The sequence below is a fragment of the Pongo abelii genome, chromosome 12 (assembly GCF_028885655.2).
Source record: "Pongo abelii isolate AG06213 chromosome 12, NHGRI_mPonAbe1-v2.0_pri, whole genome shotgun sequence".
Classification (NCBI taxonomy): Eukaryota; Metazoa; Chordata; class Mammalia; order Primates; family Hominidae; genus Pongo; species Pongo abelii.
The window spans coordinates 45,830,128-45,839,855 of record NC_071997.2 but is presented as its reverse complement, the minus strand read 5'-3'; the positions used below and the strand labels follow the sequence as shown (position 1 = coordinate 45,839,855).

The 9,728-nt window shown below is 45.1% G+C and overlaps 1 protein-coding gene across 2 annotated transcripts in view; it reads right to left on the bottom strand.

Annotated features, from left to right (window-relative positions):
- Positions 1–223: 223 nt before the first annotated feature.
- Positions 224–9,728, bottom strand: part of REEP1 (receptor accessory protein 1) — a 123,649-nt gene continuing 114,144 nt past the window's right edge. The window contains exons 8-9 of one of the 2 annotated variants that reach the window (XM_054547956.2): positions 6,202–6,353; positions 224–3,343 (exon numbers count right to left, since the gene is read on the bottom strand). In XM_054547956.2, the coding sequence (XP_054403931.1) occupies positions 3,272–3,343; positions 6,202–6,353 (224 nt within the window). In that variant the 3' untranslated portion in view covers positions 224–3,271. The remainder of the gene's footprint in view (positions 3,344–6,201; positions 6,354–9,728) is intronic. The other variant, XM_024242258.2, reaches the window with a different exon arrangement.

The following is a 9,728-nucleotide window of genomic DNA, read 5'->3' as shown; positions in this document are numbered from 1 at the left end:
GAAATAAACAGTGATACTTTCAGGTTTGTAGTTTTGTGATGAACTGGTTTTCAAAACACTTATATCATCTGATTTTCTTTCCCTCTCAACATCCTATGCAACAGGCATGGGGCCAAGTCACCAGGCCAGTCGGTGGCTGAACACTCAGCTTCTAATCCTTGCTACCTCCCATATTTGAAAAAAGTATTTCCTTTTTCCTTTTAAGCCCAACATTACAAAGATGTTTTTTAAAAGAAAAATGTTAAGACTTTATTCAAGATGTGTATCAGGCATTATAACAAAACAGCAGAACTTCAACCTTTGGAATACTGTAATTTTACATCCCTTTGATGCACAGTCCAGTATACTATTTTATTACAGATCGTTCTATAGGGACTACAGAAATGAACTAGAGGAAATGTGCACAGTCACAGTCCAGAATATCAGCTCTGAGAGTGTACACTGTTTGTTAGAGGATGAAGCACATCCTTTGCCATTTCAAATACTGTGCGAGGTGGAGGACTAGGAAGGCTCAAAGATGGTCATGGTTGACAAGCACTCTTATCACAAACACATGGACAGCTTATCACGGAGAACACATTTCAAAGGCCAGCAAAGTGAGCAAGCTATTCACACAAAGCCAGGAGGATTATGACTAAACTCTCCAGTTTATAAGCACAAGTCCACATCTCACCTCCTCAGAACAGATGCTCAATGGCAATTAACTAAAAGTTATGACATGAACATTACAGACTTTCCAGCTAGCATTTTGTAAACAGCCTGTGTCTGTAAGTCAGCAAATTAAAAACATTCAGTTGTATCCTCTAGACAGCACCACACCACTACGTGTACACTTACAGGCTTTCACATTTTATGTCAGTTCATACACAAATGTACAGCTTGTCAGATACGTAAACACATTTTGCCAGAAATATGACAGCTGCTTTCAGTTGTACAGTGAGTGTCTTTAAGAGAGAAACCGACTCCCTAGTCAACACTTGAAGGAAAAATAGTTCCATTTACATTAAGACAGCAGTTTGGATACCTTTATATTTTTCAATCTTGAATTAGAAGTAATAATACAGCATGTCTGAGAATAGAGCGCTTCAAAGTTTTTTTGGCATAGTTAAGTGCAAACTTGATAACCTATATTTGTCGCAACTTTCCATTGTAAAATGGCAAAAATATAGCTTGTTCACAATAGGATTTTAAACTGCTGCTAAAGGCAATTTATTGTTTTGGCAAAAAAAAAAAAAATTGCTAAGAAGCTGTGTAAGCTTTTTTTTTTTTTTTTTTTGCATTCATTTCTGATAATTCTGGGTACTTCAACTAACGGGTAAATACATTTTAAAGAGTATATTCTTCTTCTGTCTGGAACTACTCAATGAGCACAAAGAACATATTTTCTGTCTTAACAGATTTAGGTATTGGTGGGTGTGGGGCACAGAACATGAGCAACAGCTTCTGTTTATCCTCCCAGCCACAAATTTGCTTTTAGGTATATTTTCCTATACCCTTTTGCAAATTACAAATTACAAAATCACCTTCGGAGGAACTATGGGTAGACGGGATTCCAATATGCGTATCTGGCAACAATCAGCTTCAAATCAAACCCTTTCTGGGGTGGCTAAGATCCAGCTAATGTGTCATCAGCAAAGGCCTCTAATATGTGTTTGTGTAGTAATGGAACAGTTTTTAATTGGGCCTCTTTATAGTTGATTGACAGTTAAGTTCTATATGGTATATAACACTAATTCTCTAGTCTTCTGGGCATATCTACGAACAAATACAATCCAAATATGAGTAACTGGGTTGTGACCACTGCATGCATTACACTGAAAGAAACACCCAACTCGAAGCACAAATATATTATTCTTACATTTCAGCTCAGCTCTCAGCGGGGAGAGCAGCTACCTCGGACGACAGTGCCATTTAAACCAGATTCTTTTCAAATAAAATTCTCAATCTAAGTGGAAAGCCCCCTCAGAGAGTGCCTTATTCCCCTACTAAGCAATCCAGGCTTGTATAAAACGTCTGACAAGGCCCGTAGTGCCCACTGAGTGTGAGTCTGCTGTTTACATTCTGCACAGGCCAGGAGGAGGGGAACAGAAGGTGTGAGCCACAGGTGCTCCTAGGTCTGACCAGCAAGTCTAACCCATAAAGATCTCAAGCTCTAAAACCATTCTAGAGCCCACCATTTTGATTGTTACATATGTGTTTCAGATGTATGTTATGGCATATCTGAAACAGCAGAGTTCTCAGTTTTTTTCGTGTTTGTTTTTGCTAAGCTAAACAAGTTTCGCTAGAGTTTGCTAAAACAAGGTGCTCAGAGTGTAAGCTCCTCTGTGGGGAAATCAGCAGTGCTGGTCACAATAAAGGAGAAATCGTCCTTTGTCAAGCACAGAATTACTCCTTCCAACAGCTCTACATGTTCCCATCCTCAAGAAATTGCGCCAAGAGTGAGCTACCTGCCTGTCCCTGGAAAAGATTCAGAAGCTCCTAATCCAGAATCCAGGGAGGAGATGAGCTTCCTGTGACTCTTCTCTTTTACTGGGATGTTCCCCTGACCTCTCATCACACTTTACTGTGTTGTGAAATATTGTTTCTCTTAGTTTGTAACTTGTCTGGTCTTTTGACTAAACAACTATCTAAAGAATATAGACCACATTCCAGCAGGGAAAGGGATGTCTTACTGGAGTTGTATTTGGAAGCTTTATAAGCACATCTGAGACGTTCTCTAGAACCAAAATATTTTTCTATATTTGTTTTTGCAGTTTTCTTACATATCAGAACCTCTGGCAGCCCTTGCAAGTCCATTATATTAAAAGCCAAAAGCCATAAATATGTACATCATAGTTCAAAGTATTAGTACCAAGAACAAAGAAAGTTTAAAAAAATGCTTTGTTTGCATTTACAGGACTAAAAACTAAGTATGCAACAGATAAATTACAAATGTACATCTCAGCAGCATAGGGGTGATTCTCTTATCTTTCTAAAAAACACACTGCTGTCTATAATGACAATCCAATTGTGGAAAATTACCAACCTCAGAAGACTTAAAAGGTCACCACCCCCGCCCCTACTACCTTTCCCTTTAGCCTCTCCCCAGCAAAATAAAGAAAAGGGGGAAAAAATAAATCCTTAGAAGTGGAAGGGGAGAGAGAAAAGGCCATGTTTGTGAGGCTGCACACTCAAAGCACACCCAGCTTGCGGATTTCTATGTTATTAGTGAATAGCTCTTTAAGGCAGAGAAGAAACATTCTGTGGATCCGGTGCTGTTGGCTCATCTCACTCACGTGGTTTCGGTGGCCGAGGATGAGGTACTTTTCTTCCTGAAGCGAGATCGAAGGATTCTAGGCGGTGCCTGGTAGAGAAAACAGAAAGGTGTCCCTCAGTTTGGTGTAAATGTGGAATCTTTTGAGGTCAGCACCTGGAAGGCATTGTGTTGAGACTTCCAGCTCCTTTGGCCAAATGCAGCTGGCTAGGGCTGGGGTCTCCCTGAATCTCCACAACAGGAAGCAATCATCAGAGTCCCATCCCACATATCCCATGAAGCTGAGCCCTTTGAGAGGCTGATGCCTCCCTCTTAAATTATGCTCCTCAATCTCCCAAGGGAACGGTTGTGCAGAATGACACATTTTTCTTGTTTCTGCCTGAGGAGCAAAATTATCTTAAATGATTCAGCAGAAAGAGACACCTCCGCATCGCTTCCTTTGCTTTTGTTATTTCCCTTGGGAACCAGCCTAATGTTATTTGGTACATGCCTCAAATTTCCATCATCAAATTTCCAGTCCCCTTTCTGGATGTGAAACCTCTTAATGTACAGCACACCACACCACACCACAAAGGCAAACACCACCTTGAAGTACAGGTTGAATATCCCTTATCTAGAAATGCTTGGGGTCAGAAGTGTTTTGGATTTCAGATTTTTTTTTTCCAGATTTTGGGATGTTTGCATATACATTCCAATTGAGCACCCCAATCTGGAAATCTGAGATTCAAAATGCTCCTATGAGCATGACCTTTGTACATCTTGTCCGCACTCAAAGAACTTCAGATTTTTTGATTAGGGATGCTCAACTTATATAAAGGGCTCCACCTCATCTCTCACACGAATGACTCTCAAGGGACCCCTCCTTCCATGGGATACACAGATCACAGGAGGAGTTCCTATTTCAATGAAAGTGAAGGGAACATTTTCTGGCACAGCACTCGAGGGGGTTCACACAACTGGCCCCAACCTACCCTCGGCCCCCGTGTCTGTCCACTTCTCTGTATACACAGAGAACTTCTTTCTCTACACTGTGCCCATTCATACCTCTATTCCTTCTGACTGGAAGCCCTTCCCTCCCTCTTCTGTCTTGCATATTTCTAGGCCTCCTGAGGACCCAGCTCAAAAGTCACTTCTGCAAAGGTTTCCCGGAGCCCCTCCTGCCACTGCCCAGCCATGCACAACCAGGCATCGTCACCTCCTTTGTTCTCTCATGTTATGTACATGTCCCACAGCAGAGGACTTTGCACCCAGTGGGAAGGGGGTGTGTGGGGGCCCTGCTCTCTCCCCAGCAGAGTGGGGACTTCTGAGGGCAGGCCCATGTCGCATTCACCACCATTTCCTGGTGAGTGGCTCAGTGCTGGGCAGGCACGTAGAAGGGAGGAAGTGAATGAGCCAGAAAACAAGACACAGGCCCTCTCATAGAGTCCTCATGCTACAGCCTTACCACTAGGAAATGCTTACCAGCCACCTCTGGACAGACACTGAAAACGGAAACAACGGAACCCACCTTTATAGTAATCTGCCTCTTGGCGGGCTGGTGAACAGTAAACAGTAAAGCAGTTTGTGCAGCTTCAATAAACAAAAGCAAAACAGCACAAACCCTTGGGCCTTAGAATTCTTTAGGCTGCGCTCCTCTCCCCATCAGGAGGCTGCCCAGGCCAGATTGCCCAGGCCAGACTCCTCCAGCAGTGTCCAAGCCCAGAACATCCTTTCCCAAACCCTCTAACTTTAAAAGGGATGCATGTGTGCCTCACCTTGCAAAGGAACCTGATGAACTGCACATGGAGGTGGTCATAATTACAGTCCTAACGAATAAGAATGCTAGGCTGCTCAGTGTCTGTGGAAGGGAACATTTCAAGGCATCTCCCCATATAAGTCTCACAAGGGTCTGTACGGAGACTTCCTATTTGCTTCAGATGGCCTCTCAGGCCATGATACTCAGCAGATGGGGAATAGGAGAGGAGACCTTAGGAAGCAGAGAGAAAGACTGGGGTCCTTGCACCTGTGCTCATGACTGGTGACTCCCTACCCACATCACAGAGCAAGGCCCAGGAGGCTCCAGGCTCAGCCCTCCTGCTGCCAGAACTCCATCCACATCCTACAACTGACAATAGTATATATGTCAAGGGTATTGGTTTTGGTAACTCTAAAGGTCTATACCCCTTCACTAACATTTCATGAATAGCTACTTTGTACCAGGCACTATATGCTGTGTCTTGGAGATACAGTGATGAACAAGCCTTGTTCTTATTTATAAAAACTTTTCAAATAACACATTCTGAGTTTTCTTCCCCCAAAACAGTCAATTTGGGTTGCTTTTCACTTGTACGTCAACTTAGAGTGGTAGTTGTTAATACCTGGAAAAACCAAAACAAAACAATAAAGACCTAGATACTTTACCGCTCTCCTATTTGTTTTTCTTTTTTTTTTTTTTTTTTTTTTTTTTTGAGAAGGAGTCTCGCTGTGTCATCCCAGCTGGAGTGCAGCAGTGGTGCAGTCTCACTGCAACCTCCTCCTCCCAGGTTCAAGCGATTCTCCTGCCTCAGTTTCCCAAGTAGCTGGGACTACAGGTGCGAGCCACTACACCCGGCTAATTTTTGTATTTTCAGTAGATAAGGGGTTTTGCCATGTCGGCCAGGCTGGTCTCGAACTCCTGACCTCAGGTGATCCACCTGCCTCGGCCTCCCAAAGTGCTGGGATTACAGGTGTAAGCCACTGCACCCGGCTCAAGCTATTTCTAAATGAAATTAATAGGATTTCCTCTCCTTGGCAAGCAGCTGGATGCTATCCAGTGGCTGGTTCTGCTTGTTTGATGGAAGGAGATCTTTCCACCCCAGGTATTGAGGAGATGTTGGTGCCCCAAGAGATGCTGCTCCCAGGACCCCCAATCTCCAGGGCACAGCCTTTGGACAAACACACTCCAAACCACAGCCCCAGACACTGTGTACCTCCAGGGGCAATTCCGTCCTTCGAGGTGCTTTATACTTGTACATGAAATCCAGCAGGTCTTCCTCCTCCTCGTCAGAAAACGCCAATGGGTTTTGGACCTGGTGGGGCTCCCATGCCTTCACACCACCCTCATTCACATCTCCCTCAACCACTTAATGTCCATTTACAATCTACACAGAAGAGACAAGGTATACCAAGAAGGCATCAGTGCAGAGAGCAGGGAAGGGCAAGGTTAGGCACACAGCACAGCAAACCAGGCCTGTGAGGACAGCTGAGGCCCCTGGGTCTGAGGAAGCACTGATGTTTTGGGGGCCTCCTTACAGGGGATCTGGGATTGTGAAAGTGCAGTTGTATGAATCTCCAGGCACTGTGCACAGAAACAACCACAGACTCAGAATCTACTGAATTCTGAGTAATTCAGTAGATTTACTAAGGGGGCACCACTTCCCTGGGTGAAGAAAGAAGCGGCTTTAACTGAGACACATCAATCCCTGCAGCTCAGTCCTGTGATCCCACACCAGGTGAATGCTCAGGGAAAGAATCTCCTCCAGAGAGGATGGCAGCAGTGATGTGGGGTGGGGTGGGGGAGCAGTTTCTATGTTGTACATACAAGCCATGTTGACATTGTATATTATACTTGCATATTCAATTCCAAGCATTCTGTAAGAGACAGGATATAAAATGCCAGGAGGCCTTAAGGGATAACCTTAAACAAAGCTATATAGTTTTTGTTTTTGTTTTTTTTGTTTTTTTGCGAAGGCCCAGTCCTAGAGAAGCAGAGAAACCTAAGGAAGGAGAATCTGACAGAAGCCTCTGCCAAAAAAAATGATAGCAAGATTCCTGTTTCAGTCTGCCTTGAATACATCTGCAGGAAAAGCTTCAGAATTAATTCATCTCATTGAACGCACAGTATTTTTTAAATGTTAAATGCTAATACATATTCCATGTCATCTGGCTAGGTGGTTCTTCGTTGAGATGTAAAATATCTTCTGCCCCTACCCAGCTTATCTGGTATCACACACACACATTTTTCTATGCTTCATCTATTGTTCTTACCTAGAATCACAGAATGCAAGACTAAGGGGTTCTCAAGTCATCTGGTCCAATCACTGTGAGGCCTCCGGATAGAAACCAGAGCTCTTCCTGAGACACCTTGCTCCTAAGAACATATTCAGCCACCGAATGTGCTCTCTCTCCATCAACAGTGGACTTGCTAGACTATAACACCACCAAGCGTGGAGTAAAAACAGACAACTGAACCCTAATCTTGGGCAGCTTTACCAGTTACCACTGCTGTGCTCCCCAACAGCCAGCAGGCGGCAGCACAACACCCAAAGCTGAATTTTAGGCTGGGCTGTGATTAGTTCAGACTAAGCCTTAGTAAGTAAAGTCCTGAGATAATTGATGTTCCTTTGATTTTTTATATTATTATTATTATTATTATTATTTTATTTCTACTCTGAACTTCCCTCAGCTTATTTATTCTGGGCTCAGTTTGTCCTTTGCTCCCTTCCTCTGTCCTAATCAGCTGCATCCTGTTGAGCACAAAGACCAGTGACTCCAGGGAGCCCTCGCTGAATACTCTGACCCTCCCTGGCCTCCCCACTCTGAGACCCGACAGTGCTTGGAGGCTGTGCCACAGAGCTTGTGTTGGGTGCCCCGGTCCTCATGTCAGTCTCATTGCCTCAGCCAACAGAAGGCATCCTGAGGTTGGGGGGCCATGGCTGATCCTCCCTCAGTCCCTCTGAGCACCTGACCCAGGGCTGGGCACACAGTGGCCACTCATCAACTAAACTAAATAGAATCCTGAAGTCATCTCAGAGATCTCAGCTCTAGTACCAAGTCAGAGCTTGACACCCCCATTAACCAAACCACGAAATTCCTTCTGGACACAGATACCTCCTGCCTGGCAGGAGGGAAAAAAGACCAAAAGCCCTCAGACCAAGGCAAAAACTGCAGAAGCAGCCTGGTCAGCTCCACCCCAGCAGCAAACTCCATGACATGGAAGTGGGGTGGGTACTGCTTCGAGACTGTGCCTCTGCATATGCTGTACCCTCCACATCCAGGTCCAGGGCTTTCCCTGTACGGATGGTTGTAGGTGTCAGAAGGTGGCCCAAAGTCACCATGAGATCTTCAGGCATCTAACAACCCAGGCCAGTTATCCAGTCTGGATTCACTGAGGCTGAGCAATGAACTCACACATTACCAAAATCACCACCATCACTATAATCTCAGTAATAAAACTGAAATGGCTTTGCACATGTTCTCCACTGCAAGGATTGCAGGGTAGAAAAGAAATGACCCTCCAGCCCAGTAGGAGTGATGGTTCAAGGACAACCCAGATATCCAAGCAGGAATAGAAACAAATGCTCAGCTCAGCAGAGGCTGGGAGCAAAAGAGGCCAGTGTGGGCAGTGAGGGAGCCAGAATAGCCTCAGGAAGAAGCTACGGAGAGAACCTCCTAAAAAGAGAACACATCTCCTAGTCACTGTGTCCGCTGAGCATTTCTGCCAAGAGTGTTGTCTATAATATTTGCCTTACTCTCAGAACCAGTGAGAATAAACATTCTAAATAAGACAAGCTTCCACGACGCTGGCTGGCTGTTGCACAGCGGACTGAATCTCTTAACTAATTGTATTTCCCTCTTTGCAGTGGTTTCAAGGAAGCCAGGTGTCTCGACAGTCTACACCTTGATGGCATGCGTTTAAAATGTCCTTCTCCCCACTGATTCCATCTTACTTGCCCACTCCCTTTTCCCCATGCTTCAATTTTCTTACTTTGATTTGCTACTTTAGATCTATTTCCACAAGTAGACCTAACTCCTTTTTATATCAGGAAGGAGTATACATGGAGAAATGAACCCCACAGAACACAGTCCCAAAAGAGGGGCACCAGGAGGAGCATGAGAGTGAGTAGCTGGGTAGAAAATCCCATGCTCTGCCTCCTCCGTGTTCTTGTCCCTGAAGATCTAAAGATTGGTGACCCAACAGGTCCTTACCCCTGGCAACAGGCCTGAAAGAGTATTGCTATCCACATCTTAGTACTCTAATTGGCTCCCAGAGAAAACGTGTATGGGAGGAGGGTCTCCCACCCAAGGTCATGGCCATAACAACTTGCAAACCTCAGGTGATGGTGGCCACAGCCTTGAGCCTGCAGAGCTGCCACTATGATGCCCAAAGCTGGGTTGCTTCTAGGAAAGGGCAGAGTCTCTGCTGTCTTCCACAGCAGGGGAATGGGTGTGTGGCCTTGGCTGATGTTTCTGTATTAGCAAATGTGTCAGCAGGGCTACAGCAGCCGGGGCTGCAGGCTCCACCTCTTCTCTCTGTGGGGAAGGGAGGGAGGGAGAAACTGGCAGAGCCTCTAAGCCCTTTAAAGGCCTGTGTAGCCTGCACTGGGCCCAGGGCTGCCCCACCCCTGCAGTGCAGCAGAACCTCCCCCAGGTTAGCAAAAACATCTCACACAGCACACATTAGCGGGAGCATTAATGGAAGGCAGCAAATGTCTGCAGAAGAGCGCGCCTGTCTGGA